Consider the following 17,247-nt stretch of genomic DNA (forward strand, 5'->3'; position numbering starts at 1 on the left):
GAGCAAAATGAAGGCTATTAGGAACCTAAAAGTGTTTAGACAGAATAATTGGACGAAAGTCAAACTAGAGTCCCTTGAAGCGGGAGGAAGCAGGAGCAGTTAATAGAGACGGCACTTGCACAGAGTTGGGCTCTGAAAGGCAGAGGTGGCGCTGCGGTCACTCTTCCGTAGCACCATTCTTGTATTCTATATGCTTTCTTCACTGAAAAGGGTGGATTTACAGGTAATCTTTAAAATAACAAGAAGACTGAAGTTGTGTGGTTGTGGCTGCCTTTAAAACAATAACAGGCTCTGAATGAATGCCTGGTGGGGACATTTACACCAACCTCTTGAATGCAAAAAAGTTGTTTATAATTCTTCAACTAAGGGTTTCTTATTCTTAAGCTTTGGGCAGGAGTCTCAAACTGGAAGCTCTAGAGTTTACTCAGTCTTTATTCTAGAGTTTACTCAGTCTTTATTTATTTATTATTGAGAAGGAGAGAGAGAGAGAAACATCAATTGTATTCTTCCACTTACTTATGCATCCATTGGTTGATTCTTCTATGTTTCCTGACTGGGCATAGAACCTGCAACCTTGGCATATTGGGATGACGCTTTAACTGGCTGAGCTACATGGCTAGGCTTTTAACCTGGCCTTAGTTTACTAAGTCTGTATTTTTTAATTTTAAAATTTGATTTTAAATTTCTTTAGAAACAGACCCCAGCCCTGGCTGGGTGGCTCAGCTGGCTGAATGTCGTCCCATGCACCAAGAGGCTGTGGGTTCCAGTCCAGGCCAGGGCACATACTCACCTGTATTTTTCAGACCATAAGACACACCTAGGTTTTAGAGGAGGAAAACAGGAAAAAAATTTTGAAGCAAAAAATGTGGGAAAATATTTAATAACATAATATTTCACCAATGTAAATGTAAACAGAACTCAACAGCAGCATTAACAACCATTATTCCTCCCACATTGGGGCAGGGAGGGGTGGGGAGAGCATGTTTTATAGTCCAAAACATGCGGTAGTTGCTGGTTCCATTCCCTGGTCTGGGGCAGTAGCATTTGAGAGGCAACCGATAGATGTTTCTCTCCTACTCTCTCTTTCCCTCCCTTCTTACCTCCCTCTCTAAAATCATTAGTCTGGTCCTGTGGGTGAGGATTTTAAAAAAAGAGAGACTGGGTTTCTGGGGACATTCCTTGATGAGGCCTGCCTGGCCGCATGGTCTTTGTAGCTTGGGACTCCACCCCAGTAAAAGAGGCTTTTCTGTTCATTGTATGAAGGAGGGTTGGGGCAGGAGGAAGGGGATATTGTTTTCTGATAAAATTATAGCTATATTATTTTTAGGATGGTATAAAATCAATTCTAAAACAGACCAGATTTAACTGCTTTTACCCAGAATAAACTGCCCTCCTCCTTTCCCCAGTTCAAGTCAGCCTAATTTACCACTTCTTATTTAAAAGCCGTTGCTTTTGTGGCTCCATTTGCCTAGCAGACCTATGACCTTGTGAGTTAACAAGCTCAGTAGTGGCCGGCTTCATCTCCTCTGTGCGGCAGGAGAGCATGTGATCCCGTTTACTATGGTCAGAGGACTTACTTCGGCATCCCAGTTGGCGTCCTGGTCAGGGATGGCAGTGGTGCCAGGGGCATAAGTATTAGGCTGCCTCTGATTTAGGTCATCCCCATACTCCTGTCCCTTGGGCCAAATACAGCCTCTCCTTCCAAATTGGTACATGTAGCAAAGATAATATGAATATCTCTCCAGGAGAGGTCATAGGACAGAGTGAGATACTCAAACTGCTTTGTAAACTTAGCTGGGTTTGCCAAAAAACTGCCAAGTCTGACCTCAATTTGGGAGAGGTCTGACATTGAAAAGGAATAATGCCCTCTAATCCAGCAACCTCCTGGAGAGGGAACTGGGTCACAGGCTTAGGAGGCTTCTGAAAGAGATGGCTTGAACTGGTATGGCCAGGAGAAGCCCAATCAGAAGAGGCAGCAGGGATAGAGGTCTGAGGAGTAGGGAGAGCAGATAGAAAGGGTGATGAAGAGTCATGTGACGGGGGATATGGAGGAGGGGGTGCAGAGAGAAGAGGTCTTCCGAATCTTGGGAAGATGGAGGAGGAAGGGAAGTTGGTGCAATAAGAACACGTGACAGGAAGTTCGGAGATCAGGATGGTGAGAATTTGAAAAAGGCCTGAATGTAAGGAACCTCAGACCATTTCTCAGAGCAGTGACAGTACAAGTCAAGTTGGAGGATAATATTATAGTTAAGAGATTCATTCATGGGCCAGACTTCCTGGTCAGGCAGTTTGTATTGAGGCCGGGCTGTGTTGCAATAGAAAATCAAGCGCTTGGGTTTGAGGTCGGAAGCCTTCGCGTTCTTCCATACCTAACCCAATGGGGATTCCTTGGGTGGGGTATTTCAATATTGTCCATGGTGAAACTACAAAAAAGAAAAGGGAAGGATATCTCAGGGATGAGAACAACTGGAGGTGAGGCGAGGTTTGAGAAGGGCACCCCCAACTCAAAAGGCCCAGAGGTCTGTGGCCAGAGCTGAGCATCCTCGAACCTGAGGGCAGACTGAACACAGGTTCTGCCTCAGAGCCAGGCATCTCTGGGCCCCGAGAGCCGACTGAACCAGCAGGGAGATGGTTGGAAGCATCCCTCCCAGCTGAAACCCTGTGAAAGTGATAGACTCAGTACTGGGGTTTACAAAGTGACAAGGGTATATATAAGCTATCACCTTCAATAGGAGTTTTTGTCCCAAGATTCAGGGAGACCTACCAATCGCTGGCCATTAAGATGGGCGAGAAGGAGGCTGTCCCCAGAGTCCGGAGAGATGGAGAAGGATTAGAATCCTCTCTCCAAACCTCACAGAGACAGGGTTAGGGGGTCAGCCCAGGTCCAGCTTCCACTGCCCACTACTCCTCTAGTCCCAAGTCTCAGGAGGCTGGAGGAGAGGGAGAAATAGAGAATGTTCCTGTACAGGCCACCAAAAAGTTAAGGTGGTCGGTGACACTGGCTGTGAAGGAATTTACAAAGAGAAGAAAGTGTAGAGAATAAAATTTTTATTCACTGTCTGAGAAAGGAGAGGGGTATGGTGTGGAGAGATGCACCAGACTTGAGGGGTGGGGGCTGGGAACTTTCTTTGGGTTACAATTGGATTAAAAATGGTGGGGGCATAGCTATTGTGTGGGGCATGGATGCTGCAGTTTGTTCCAACGTTATCTTCTGCCTGTGGCTGTAGAGCGAGGTTCTGTTCTTGTTCCAGTAATTTCCAGTGCTGGGGACAAGCTCAGAAGAATAAAATGGCAGTCATGCTTCACAAGGTCACAGGCCTGCTCAGCAATGGTGCCGCAGTAGCAAATGGGGCTGGCTTTGTCCTTTCAACAGGTATTACGATTCTTCTTTTCTCCATTCCAGTAGTATTTCAAACATCCCTTTTCCAGCCCAGCTTCTAAATGGTGCTATTCCAAGCCTGTATCAGCAAACTGTCAAGGCAGTTTCATTGGGAGTCGTTGATGATCTATTTTGTCTGAAAATGATGAAGAGGTGGATCCAAGTGGCATCAAGGTCTGTGGGTAGAAAACAGCTCTTAGGGAACGTGAGCCTAGTGGTCCTGCAACGCCGAGTTACAATGCGACTTAGTTTGCACATGGCCGCCGGTGGTAGACAAGACCCCACGCACAACTGCCCAAGCAGGGCTGCAACTCTCCGCGGGGGTGAGGAGGGTATCAGAATGGGGTACTGCCTGCACTCAGAAAGGTGGCCGCTGGTGGCACACACTCTTGTGCCCCAGCCCGAGACATCTGGTGGCAGGGACTAGGGCTTTGGTTTTCCCGACTCAAGAGGGACCAGGAGGGTGGAGGGGCTGCGTGAGAGGATGCGCGGTTTCCTGCCTCTCGCCCTGCGTTGGGTCAGGGGCGGTGGCGGCAGACTCCCTGCGGTCAGTGCCGCTCCCTTTCGCATCCAGCCGCGCTCTGCGTGCTGCCGCAGCCGTTCTCTGCAGTCCGGAGCTCCCGCAGCCTCTCCATGGCCAGCCTGCCCAGCGCTGCCGCGGCCCTCTCCCGCCAGGTACCTTGAGCCCGGGAGTTTGAGGAAGGGGGGTGGATTAGAGTCCGAGTCTCCTAAGTGCGCGGGGCCTGGCTAGGCGCATTGCCGCCCTTGCCTGCAACATTCTGCCTCCACCGAGATATCTCCTCTTACCACAGCCCTGCCCAAAATCTAGGGTCCTAGCCTGTGAACTCCGCCTCAGATAGGCCCCCGCCGGCCAAGTCTAAAACCCAGCAGAGATGTGCCGCTAGCACTGAGAGCACCCCCACCCAGGGACGTGAGAGTCGCCATGGAAACCGCTTTGGGGAAGGGGGTGGGAGCGGGATTTCTGGGCTGCCAGAACTGACAGCAACATCCTACCTGCCTTTGCCACCCCAAAATATTTTGCCCGCAGCCTTCTGCTTCCTTGGATCCCTTTTTCCCCTCTCTCCTGCAGTTACTTAGCAAATTAGGCTGTATTAAAAAAATTTTAAGGTCTGCATCTTTCTCCAATTTGCCATTCTCCCTTTCTGTCCTTAAGTGTCTTTTAAATTACCCCCAATTCCATGAAGTTTTGTCTTTGGCCTCTGGTGTTTGGTGTCCCTGCGCCTGCATGGGAGGACCCTGCCCAGGGAGAACATGATTCACTCTCCTCCCCATCCCTTTTCCAGGCTCGCTATTGTATGCCGGAGATTGACAAGACCACGAGGCTGAGCGCACCCTGGAGATTTTTCTATAAATGGCTTAAAACCCTGGACTAGACTATTTGCTCAGATATAAGGGAGACAATTGCCTTCTTGTTCTTTGCTAGTGAACCGTGGCTCTGTAGGGCTAACCTGGATTTTAAGCAGCCTGCACAAGCCAGCGGTGGAAGACAAAAACAGTCACGACCTGGGGCAGGGTGGGAAGTGAGGGACATCACTCTCAGGACCTTTTCCTGTGGGGCTATGCCTGGGTGTTCCAGCCTCCTTTTCCTGTTTGCTTGGGTACTGCAGCAGAGCACGATTGTGATGGTGAGTGATATTGCTTACCCCAGGCCCCTGGTACCCACCTGGTTTTACTTAATTAATGGATTTCATTCCTCTTTAAGGACTGCAATAATGGATGCTTGGAAGAATGTGCCAGAGAAGCAGGATCAAATGCGGTTATGAGAACTTTAAAGGTAAATTATGTGCCAGAGATTAAGTCAAACAATTCAACTAAGGAAATTCATTTCTTGTTGACATTTGGGGCAATTTTCACTGTGCTGGTTATACAGTAGTTTTTTTGTTTTGCTTTTAAATCCTCACTCGGAGGACATGCTTATTGGTTTTAGAGAGAGAGGGGAAGGGAGGAAGAGAGAGGAGAGAAACATTGATGTGAGAGAGAAACGTGGATGAGTTACCTCTTTTCTGTGCTTGGATCCCGACCAGGGACTGAACCTGCCACCTAGGCATGTGCCCTGACCAGGAATCAAACCTACAACCTTTTGGTTTATAGGAGGACACTCCAACCAACTGAGCAACACTGGCCACAGCTATAGTAGTTTGATATGTTGCTATGCCTTTAAAAAATAATTTAGGGAGCAGGAGTATATACATCACATCTAAAACTACCTAGCAGTTAATAATTGCTTATAGTATTTCATAAATTATTAATATTCATTGGAAAGTTATCAATTAATGAATATTTACCTAAAGGTTTATCTGACTGTATAACCCTCACTCCATTTGTGCAAAAAGTTAAGTTTGTGATTTTTCTCTTTAAGCAGCACCTAATATCTTACAGTAAAATTTTCTTCTTTTCCCAATGAATTATGGTTTTATGTATTAAATCTCATGCTTCACAGAAGAATAATGAGGAACAACTGAAAAAGAGTCATGTAAAAGTACTTTGAAACCAATAAAAATACAAATGTAAGGTATTATTTTCTCTGTAGTCATCATCACCTCCACCTCCGCCTCCTCCTTCCCTCCCCAACCACCAAGGTTTTTTGCTGCTGCTTTTTATGCCTGGTTCTGCCCTCCTGCTGCCTGTTTCAGGCACTGCCAGTGGTCATCCACAGCACAGAGTGTCCTGATGATCTCATGTCTGGCAGGGTTCAGAGAGGGAGTGAAATTTGACCCATGTTTTACAACTACCCCCTCCAGCTTTTACTGTGTACCAGTGACTTGTTAGGCATTGGAAATCCAAAGATATAGTCAAGATAAGGTCCCTGCACTCAGGATTTTTTAAAAATCAAAACACAATAGAATATACTAATTTCTTCACAAAAGTGAGTATGTGGATCCTATTTGTCCATATTATTAGTGGTCCTTTACAGAGAATATCCTTTATAACCTTGTAGCCAATCTGCTTTCTCTATTGAGACTAAATGCTAACACATTTTTGGGGCCTGAGATTTTGAGATATGGGTCCTTGAAATAATGAGATAAAAGGGACTCTTACTTGATAATCTCTAAGGGTCATCTATTACAGTAAATAGATTACTCAAAGGGTATATAGATGAATAAAAATTTTCCCAAAAGGTCTTTATACTTTTTTTCAGACAGTACATTTATTAAAGCTGGGGACAGTGAAACAAGGGCTTAGGGTGGAAGCAGCAGCAGAAGAGAGCCCAGGCAGGGCTGCTGTCAGCTCAGTGAGAAGTAAGGGAAAAGGGGCCTTGGAGATAGGTTCAGGGGGTTAGCTCAGGACAAGGTGCTGCCGCCCGCTGCTCCCCTGGCTGCAGGACTCCTGGGTCCTTTAGAGTTTGGGAGATGCACGCCTGAGAGGGGAGAAGAGGGGGAGGGAAAGGCACAACTGTGCTTCCCCGAAGGGGGAGTACATTCTTTATCCTTTCATACACAGAGTAACTATTTTACTCTGAGTAGTTCTTTACAGAGTAACTATTTTACTGAGTAAATTCTTTACTCAAAGTAAAGAATTCACAGAGTAAGTAATGTCTTTATTTGTTAATTTAGACTTCTATTTATTGGATTTTAGTTGAGGGAGGCATATTGACATTTATACTCATGAATTTACCTATCAAAATGTGGTTGTATTCATAGTGCATATGTGATGAAGCAAGAGAAAAATGAAATTGATAATTTTGAGAGAAAGTGGTGCATTTTAAAGGACCATCTTTGCTTTTGACCCATTTTTTAACCTCTTTCTTGATTTACCCCATGTATAACTTTTAAATTGCCTCTCGGGGCTCTAGTGGATAGTTTTCATATTGCATTCCCTCTCCCATTTTGAGGCAGTCATTTTACAGTGAGAGTGCAGTGTTCCAACAAGGTCTAGCAATGAGATGCCTTATTACCGAGGAATCCTATGGGATCTCTTTGTGGACTCCAGAGTCTTCTTTGCTTCGAAAAGGTCAGCTGTCTATTTCTTCCAATTCCCCCTGCTTTATAGATCTCCACAGAATGTGGCTCTCCAAATCGAAATTCTCCTCTTCTTACCTCCTTATTAGCTTTGTCTCTAAAAGACAATAACAGAGCACTTAACCCTCTCAAATAGAGTTAAAAAAAGAAAGCACTTATTGTAGAACAAAATTCTGCCATTTCTGATACAGTAGTAATGCAGAGATAGTCTTTGAAAGTTTGCGTTGAGGCCTCTGCAGAGACGGGCAGATGCAACATGAAGTGCGGAGCAGAAGCTCTTGCCCAAATGTCAGCTGAGGCAGTCCTCTGGTGCTCTCAACCAGGTTGTGCTAGCCTGCTACCGGCTTCCCTATTTCAGAGCAAAAGATTACCCAAGCATGTGTTTTGAGTTAGGGAATTGTTGTTTTTTAATATGCCCTGTTTTTGTCAATATTTCTGGTCATTTCACAATCCAGTCATAGTGGCCTTCCAAATTCTCCCACAAGCAAGCCAATGGCATGAAACATTCTGACTTGAAGTCATTGGGGAATATGGTGCATTGGAAGGAGACAATTATGCAGGAGATTTTACAAGTAGTTACTTTTTTATCCATACTTGGAAAGGGAATGTAGAAAAAGGAATTGTTCTTTTAAAGAACACTCATTAAAGTTGTTTATAAAATTTGTTTCTTTTATGCCAATGATTTTTACCTTAGAACTGCATTTCGTACCTACACAAAACCAATCACACACTGTTAGTTAATATTGTTTACTTTTCTGCTTCCTTCAACTTTAACAATATAACATCTAAAATTGTTTAAATTTATTATTGTTAGGTAATTTCTCTTTGAACTCAGGTTAACAGCTATTATTTTTAGTTTTCAGAATGAGAGGAATTTTCTCAAAGAAAGGACAACCGGAGTTCTTGGTGCAATTCCAAAGCCACCAAATAGCGCATTACTCTGAAAAAGTGGCATTGGGGCAGCCCTTACACACAGATCAGAGAGTTGGAGGGTTGCTATTCACATCATTAAGAAATTGCATGCCTTACAGCAGAATGTAGTGGTTTACTAAAATAGAACTAGTACCTGGTAATATAATAATTTATATTCAGTTTCTAGAAAGTTAACTGGTATTAGCAAGTTCTTATTACAAGAACACCAAATTGAGCATAAAAACACCTTATTCAATGTATCTGCTTTGCCATTGATTAAGTTGATCTCTGGGCCTTAGCTTATATGGGTAGTCCACAAGAATTTTACGGAGAGTGTTTAGAAAAGTAAAAATTATATACCAGGTCGTGACCATTCTTAATGTTGGGTCTTTCAGGGTTTGTAAAAACAACAATCAAAAGGTCTTTTATGAAACATAGTAAGTACAATTTTCTAAAAAATAAAAACGGTAGCAGTCTATTATGTCAATATCTAACCATGAAGATGAAGCCAAGTTCTGTGAAATTTAGAACTGAATTAATCAAACACAAATGATACATATAATAGTTGCTGTGTTAAATGAGAGTTAGCCCAGTGCAATAAGGAAGCGAGACTTCCATTTCCCAGTTGTTCACATCAATTAAAAGGATTTGGTGGAACCAAACCAAGCTTCTTGGAGGGTGAGCCGCCTATGTGGAGGGGCTGCATGAGGAGTACGGAAAGGTAGTGCAGGGCAGTTTGAAAGCTGAGGATACTAGAATAGGTTACTGAGCCAGATGGGGTGCTACAGTTTCCACACTCACTGCTGGAAGAAGAAAGAAAAGAGTTTGGATAAATGGGAGGCATCTCATGCCCAGTGCTACAAGTGGAGGAAATGGCAGAGAGGAAAACAGTGTGTGTGTGTGTGTGTGTGTGTATGGCAGGGGGAAGATTTCTGTAGTCAAGTTTTAGTCTGTTTTTCCTTCCATGTTACACAAAGGTATATGAACAAGAATTCTTAAGGACAGGCACTGTTTTCTAGCACTGGGCTAATGTCTTCCCAATACAGCTCTTCTTGTTCCTTATTACAGTTCACTGACCAACCCTGGGGGACAACCTTGCATTCCTCACCTTCCCTGCAGTTAGAGAGGTCCATCTAACACAGTTCTAACCAATAAAGCATAAAGGAAATTTGGGTAAAGTTTTACTTTGTGGCTAAAGGGAACAAATATGTCTGGTATTGTCCTCTCTAATTTTCTTTTCTTTTTTTTTTCCTTACCTGAGGCTATGTTTATTAATTTTAGAGAGAGAAAGGGCATAAGAGGGAGAAAAACATCTGTTGGTTGCGTCCTGTATACGGTCTGACTGGAAATGAACTTGTAGCTTTTTGTTATATGGGAATGATGCTCCAATTAACTGAATCCTCTGGCTAGGGACTCTCCACTTTTTCTTTAGACTGTGGTCAGGTCATTAAAACTGAAGCTACCACTACAGCAGCCTTTTTTGACCCTGAGGAGAATGCCAGGAAAATCAGAGAACATTGACAATCCAGAGTATAACCAGGCCTGGCTCCTGCAGACTCGTTAATGTGAGAAAACCAACTCCCTGTTAGGTTTTGATTTACTTGTGGCTGAATGCATTGATAAATAATAAGTAAAAGACTTAGGCAGCACATTAGGGAGAGATACAATTGAAAAAGGGGGTTAGTGGGGCTAAAATATTTGGACTTGAATCTGCAGACATTCATGGACTTTGAACAGGAGAGAAACACAGGGTATTTGCTACTGAGGGAATCAGACTTACTAAAGAAATACCTGAAAGGACAAGTGGCTCAGTTCGGTGAGTAGTGTAGGATACCAAGGGTTGTGAGAATGGAAGAATGATAAGTGACCTTGAAAGGAACAACAATGCAAAGAAAATACTGGACAATAAATAATGAATTTGTTAATGGAGGCCATCTCTAGGAAGTGGGAAGGAACGTGGTAGCCACAGTAGTAGTTGCCCATTTTATATTTTTCATTTTTCTTCCCTTCTTTACAGTTAAAAATTTCAGTAAAATAATAAACAGGCTTACTCTTCTTGTTCAATAAATTAAGGGTTAAGGAGTAAAGAAGTAGAAAGGAATATGAATGTCAGAAATAGGGACCAAGTTTTAAAGGAAATATTGTGTTCCATTTTAGATTTGTAATGAGCTTTCTGGTTGTTTTTAAATACATTTAAGCCTGAATATTATTCTAAAATTAAAACAGATTATCATTCATAACATGCCAAATGATAAGGCAGCTGTAAGACAGCAAATTATTAATCAGAAGTAGTTAGGTCATTTGAAAATAATAAAAGCTGATGATATAAAGTGAAATTCTGTGTTTGATTTTGGGGATAGAGATGGTGGATATATACTTTTGTGTGTTAAAAGAAGTGGAGTTTGACCTTCCTTATAACTTCTTAACAGGTTGAACCTGTGCTTGGTTAATATTGTATAATTGGCCAAAAACTTCTTTCACCTATGATTTTTGTCAGCTTCCTAGAACTATGAAAAAGTTAGTGATGAGATTGTGATTTGAATGCTCATGTGGTTGGTCATTTGTAAGGGGCAAGCTGGCTCCGTGCAGTGCTGGTGAAATGCTGCTGCATGAGGTTATTTCCTATTGCTCTATTTATCTTTCTCTCAGTACGAGCTCCCTTTGTTCATTGTTTCCTTGGCACAGAACAGAGGATTAATATGTTGGTGTTCATTCTCGACTTCTCTGTGTTCAAGCAGGAAAACAGTTGCTTCACTCTGTTCATTGCTTCTGCAGCTTCCCTGGGAGGTTTAAGGCTTATCCAAGAATTTGTTTTTTTTTGGGGGGGTTGAAGTATAACCATCCCCAAGGTGTTCAGTTCTTAATGGCATTCATTTTATTTTAACAAGTTATTGCTGGTGTTGCTGCATTTATTATAGAAGACACTCCTTTCTTCTTTGCCAAGTGCTCAACATGGGACCTATAATGGTAACAAAGAGGAGATGTGTTCCCTTTTCTGATTCATTTTACCCCATCTGCTATTTTTGTCCCTGTTTCTAAATATCACTGAATTTTGGTTCTGATACTTACTAGGCAGTGTACATTGCTGAGATTCCAAATAGCAGGCTAAATTCTGAATGCAGGCATGATTTGTCTGGCTCATATAATGTTAAATTTCTGAGCTGGTTGCCAACATTTGCAAGTCAAGTGGAGGTGTAGGGGGTAGGGAAATGGGTGAAGGTGGTCAGAAGGTTCACCATTCCAATGATAAGGTAAAGAAGTTTTGGGGATAGCAGAGTCAAGTGATTTCAATTGTTAATGGCCAGCGACTTAAATTTTATGGGTTTTTTTTTTAACTCTCTTTATCTGTAGCCAGTAGATGTTCAGTTGCTTTTCTTTAATGGTGCTGATTTCTCTTCCCCAGGCTAAAGATCTAATAATCACACCAGCCACCACTTTAAAGGAGAAACCAGACCCAAATAATGTGGTTTTTGGAACCGTTTTCACGGATCACATGTTGACAATCGAGTGGTCCTCAGAGTTTGGATGGGAGAAACCACATATCAAGCCTTTTCAAAACCTGTCCTTGCATCCTGGCTCGTCGGCTTTGCACTATGCAGTGGAGGTAAGTGCAAAGCAGTGAAGGCTGGTGACACATGGTTGTTCTTCGCTGCAGACATCAAGTACCTCCCCTTGCTACCATTGCTTTTGGGCAGCATGGTCCTGACCATATTTACCCAAGGAAGTGATGAGTCTTTAAAATTTTTCCTATAGTCTCATTATTGGTAAGTCTTAAGAACTAATTTTTTAGATAATCTTGAGTTTTCTATAATGTCAATAAGAAATCATTTACAGCAAATGGGAAGGATAGTTGGTAAGAAAATTAGTAATCAAAAAGCCTGTACTTTCAATATGTAGTAGGTCACCTATCTTCCTGGATTTTCTAATAATTGAGGAGAAGCCATTGAGCACAATGTTATGGTTAGATTTTCGTGCTAACTGCTTGTTTTTATGATAAGTAATAATGTATAGTTATACATGTTAAGGGACATGTAATTAGATGTCATCCTTCAGGCATGAGTGGAATAAGTATAAGTATAAAATATTAAATATTTAGAGATGTTTCTCTGGTCCTCCTCAGGATTCACACTTAGATGCACAAGTCTTTGTTCCCTTAACTCTGATTTTATTTTACTTATTTGTAATGTTTACAAATTGTAAAGATGGACATCTTTCCCAGAATATTGGGATGCTGGAAATAAACAACAGTCTACCTATTCAGGGACTAAAAGATGGTAATGGTAAGTATTTATAACAATAATGATAATGTTACTTTTTTTATTGAATTCCTGATATGTGCCCTGTACTGGGTGGATGCTTTATTATTCTAACTGAGAAAACCTATGGCTCTGGATTCAGACCTTCTAGGCTTGAATTCTGTCTCTGTTGCTCCATAGGGAGCACTATGACTTGGGAAACATTTAATCACTGTGTACTTCCAGTTTCTTTACCTATGATATTGAGGTGGTGATAATACCTACCTCACAGTGTTATTATAAGAGTAAGGTATGGTGACTCATGTAAGCATAGAGAGCTGTACCTGGTGCATAATGAATGTCCAGTTATTAGCTATTATTAGCTATTAGTTATTAGCTATTATTATTAACCCTTGAAGCATTGTTATCACCTATTTTCAAAGCAGATTCAGAAAAGTTAACTTTCCTGCTCAAAAGTACACAGCATTAAGAGAAGAGGAGTCAGGGTTCAAATGCCAAGCTCCTACCGTCTGTGATGTTACCCCTGACTGTGTACACTGATATTACAAAAAGGCCTCTTCAGTTGTTGTGTTCAAAATTATAAATTCAAATAATTGGAAACATATTCGCTGTCCCCATGTGCCCACTAAATGTTGAATTTAGACTTTCATTCCCATCTTTGTGTCTTAAATGTAGCAAGTGGGATGAGTTCTTTATTATTTAGTCTAAGCTTCATTCATTATAAAATAAGCATGATAGCTGCCCTCACCTATGTCGTATGGACCATGGAGAGTAAATGAAATAAAATGCTCATGAACTTGAAAGTTGTAATCTGGCGAGGCCGAGGACAGTGATTCTCAAACAGCTTTCATCGGAATCCCAGCTCCACCCTCAGAGGTTCTGGTTTCTAACAAGTTGTCCCGTGTCATGCTAGTGCTCCTGGAACTGCATTTTGAGAACTACTGCCTTACGGGAAGTAAATGAGAAAGTATTAATGTCATTTTTGAAAGTCAAAAAAGATTTTGATGGCTATTGGTTTTAAAAACTCACTGGAAAAATCTGTTTAAGTGAGTTGATTAGTTTTGTCAATCTAGATTTTTGTGACTAGGGTAGTTTTTTCAAAATCTTCAATTGCTGTTTGCTGTTAGCTGTTGTTAAATAAATCTGAAATCTGCATTACTAGTGTTCCTTGCATAATATAAGCACAGGGACTGCTTTGCATTAAGAACTGGGTTGTGTGTTATTACATCAGTTATCTATTGTAATGTAACAAATTAATGGCTTGAAACAGCAATTCATGATTCTGGGGGTTGACCAGGACTGCTGGTTGTTCTTGCTTGTTCTCTCTTATGTGGTTGCTTTCAGATAGTGGCTGGGATTGGAGTTGGCTCAAAAGCTTCCTGACTCACATGTCTGGTGAACCTCAAAGAGGTTGTGGCTAGAAAGCTGCATCACTTTTGGCATCACTTTTTGTCCCTGTGGTCTCTCCGGCGTGGCATCCTTAGAATAGCTAGACGTTGTGACTTGAGCTCCAAAGCTGTGTGTCACAAGCAACTCAACCCTGATAGAAGCTCTATGCTTTTCATGACCTAGCCTCAAAATCACAGCATTGCTTCAGCCGTACTATGTTGTCACAAACGCCTGCCCAAATTCAAAATGATAGAATATATCCACTTCCCCTCTTGATGAGGGATGTCATAGTTATAGAAGATCACGAAGGCCTTGACAAATTGTGTGGCTATTTTTGGAAACTATTGTCCATGGCATGTATCAGTGAAAAATGGGGAGACAGTGATGCATTTGGTTACCTCTTTGTCACTTGGGCACTTAGGTTTAACAGGTCAGATATTAAGACAGTATTAGGAATTTAGGAAGAGTGATTGCCATTTCCAGAGAACCTCAGGACCCCTGAATTTTCTCCAGAGTCATATTCACACCATTCCCTGTTCACTCACTGAGTGGATGCTGAGTGCCCGCTATGCACTGGGACTGTGCAAAGTGCTCGGATAGGATGGTAAACAAACTCATCATGATCTTGTTCTCAGAATTCTTTTCTTTTTTAACACCTGCTAAGAAAGTTAGGCAAATACTTTATTTCAAAGGTTTTCTCCTCAAATACTGTGTTTGAAACATTCATGTTTCAGGCTTTTGCATAGGTAGGACTGTTCTTTATACTGACACATGTTATTGAATGCCAGTATGGTTTTTAAGTTCAGTAATAGTTGTATTTTTTAATTCGAAAATAAGTAGGTAAGTAATTTTTTGAACATCTTTCTCTTCCACTCATCAGCCCTATTGATTTTAGAATCCATTTTATTTTGATACCTACAACCACATGTGGTTTTTAATTCTGAAAATATTATTTAATAGATAAATAGGTGAAGATTTTTAATAGTGAAAGAGAGAACTGTGAACTGTGAACAGAGAATATGGATAGAAGAAAATAAGATGACAACAGGACCTTCTTTTTCTGGTTGAAATAAATATTTAGTGAAATAAAGTATAATTTGTTAAAGTGAACAATGCATGTACTATTTAATGAATACTTATAAATGAATGCTCATCCAGGGAAAGAAATAGACCACTGAAGCCTTCATGTGCCCCTTTCACATCATACATCCTGTGTCTTCTGGCAAACATTATCCGTTTGTGATAACTTTTTTCCTGCTTTTCATTTTGGAGTATATGTATTTCTAATACTTTAGTTTTGCCTTATTTTGAACTTCTTGTAAATGGAATTGTATTGTGTGTGTGAGCCTATTAAGGTCAATATTGCATAAGATCTGTCTCTGCAGGACCGAACCTAACATCTGTGGGGCCTGGGGCGAAAGTGCAGAGAGACCCCATGATCCACCCACTCTAGCTCTTCCTGCCCTTGCTCCATACTGTATCACAAAGGGCCTCACACATACACGCGTGGATGCCCAGACCACCATAGACCCTTTGCATTCCCTTGGACTTATGTGTGGGCACACCAGTGGTGTTGTCTATTCTTGGGGTGAACCTAGGATGGCTCATTCAATCCCTGAAAATGGGACTAGGGCCATTGGGCTGGGATTCTAAAGAACCAGGTACTTGGGAGTCTGGTCTAGAAAAGAAACTCAGGGTCCAGCTGACTACTTGCTTTAAGGTGACAGGCACAGCTGGAAGGAGGTTGGGGGTGAGAGGCGATCTAAAGTGTAGGGCTCAGGGCAGAGGCCCTGGATGCCTTGATCTGAGGGTGGTAGGTACCACCGCATCACATGTTCCTCGTGGCAGTAGTATTCCATTATGTGAGTGTATTCATTCTCTGTCGGTGGACATTTGTGTGGTTTCCTTCTGTGAACATTCTTCTACATAGTATGCTGGTGTACTTGTTTATGAATTTCTCCAAGTTGGCAGTTCTCGTAGTGTGTTCCACAGACCCCTATGCTCCCCTTTCAAGAGATTGCAAGGTTAAAATTCTTCATAATAATATTGAGATACTATTTTTTCACAGTGTGTTGACATTTGTACTAGGTACAACTCTGGCATCCACCCTTTGCTAGGGAGTCATATTCTTTATTACCATGTGTCACAGTATAAAAACGGTATAACTTTTTCTTAAGTATATTCTTGGTGAAGCAGTAACAATGATTAGTTTTATTAAATCTGGACTCTTCAGGAACTGTCATTTTAACATTCTGGGTGACAAAATAGTAACATTGCATAAAGCACTTTTGCATACTGAAGTACTGTGGTTGTCTCAAGGAAAAGCAACTGTGAGATTGCTTTGCATTGTGAGCTGAACTAGCTGCCTTTCTTCCTTTCTTTTTCTTTTCCTTTTTTTTTTTTGTTTGTTTTTATAGCCCTAGCCCAGTGACTCAATTGGTTGGAGTGTCGTCCCAGACACCCAAGTATTGCGGGTTTGACCCCTGGTCAAGGAGCTTAAGGGAGGCAACTGATCAATGTTTCTAATGTTTCTCTCTCATATCGATGTCTCTCTCCCTCTCTCTCTCTCTTTTTCTCTCTCTTTCTCTTTCTTTCCACCCTCCCCTACTCTCTCTGTAAAATCAATAAACATATTTTTGGGGGAAGATTAAAAAAATAGAACAGACTACAAAACATCCTCTTGTGAGCGTTATATGACTGCAGAAAGCAGTGGCCATTTCGTTGCCTACCCACACCTTCTGGTTACTCAGTCAAACACCAGTCTAGGTGCTCTTGTGAAGAAATTTGTCAGATGTCATTTAAGTCTTCAATTGTTTGATTGAAAGTTAATCAAAAGGGAGATTGTTCTGGGTGTGCCTGACCTTAGCACTTCATGAGGGAAGAGATCCTGCATAGCAGTGAGACCTGCGTGCGCCCCTTTTCCTCTGCTGCCCTTCCTGGGCCCCGTGTGGATGAGCTGCAGCTCACACCGGGGGACCAGCCTGCCTGCTTGCGATCTTCTCTCCCTGACTGCCCAGCCTACAGAGTTTGGACTCACTTAGTCAGACTCCACAATTGCGTCGGCCAATTTCTTCAAATAAATCTGTTAATATATATATTTCCTACCGGTTCTGAGACCTGGCAGATAGACCACTGGATTTTAATAAGTTAACATAGGGCAAACACTTCATTGATATGGTTTCAGATTCTATTACAACTGACCTTTAAGGAACCACACCACTGGGCAAATTTAGGAGGGCTGTCAGAGAAGACTACCCATAATTCCCTGAAAAGGCTCTCAGAAATACCTTTCCCTGTCTCACCTCCATGTCTGTGTGAGATTGGGTTTTCT

At 41.9% G+C, this 17,247-nt stretch overlaps 1 protein-coding gene across 6 annotated transcripts in view; it reads left to right on the forward strand.

Annotated features, from left to right (window-relative positions):
* Nucleotides 1-17,247, forward strand: part of BCAT1 (branched chain amino acid transaminase 1) — a 101,314-nt gene that overhangs the window by 30,609 nt on the left and 53,458 nt on the right. For 4 of the 6 annotated variants that reach the window (XM_045830147.1, XM_045830144.1, XM_045830148.1 and 1 more), the window contains 2 exons: nt 5,103-5,174; nt 11,675-11,875. In XM_045830147.1, coding sequence (XP_045686103.1) covers nt 5,103-5,174; nt 11,675-11,875 — 273 coding nt within the window. Of the gene's footprint in view, nt 1-3,942; nt 4,055-4,811; nt 5,026-5,102; nt 5,175-11,674; nt 11,876-17,247 lie in introns of those variants that run through there. The other 2 variants (XM_045830146.1, XM_045830145.1) reach the window with 2 other exon arrangements.

This window comes from Phyllostomus hastatus, unplaced genomic scaffold (genome assembly GCF_019186645.2).
Source record: "Phyllostomus hastatus isolate PE091 unplaced genomic scaffold, TTU_PhHast_1.1 phas_scaffold_93, whole genome shotgun sequence".
Classification (NCBI taxonomy): Eukaryota; Metazoa; Chordata; class Mammalia; order Chiroptera; family Phyllostomidae; genus Phyllostomus; species Phyllostomus hastatus.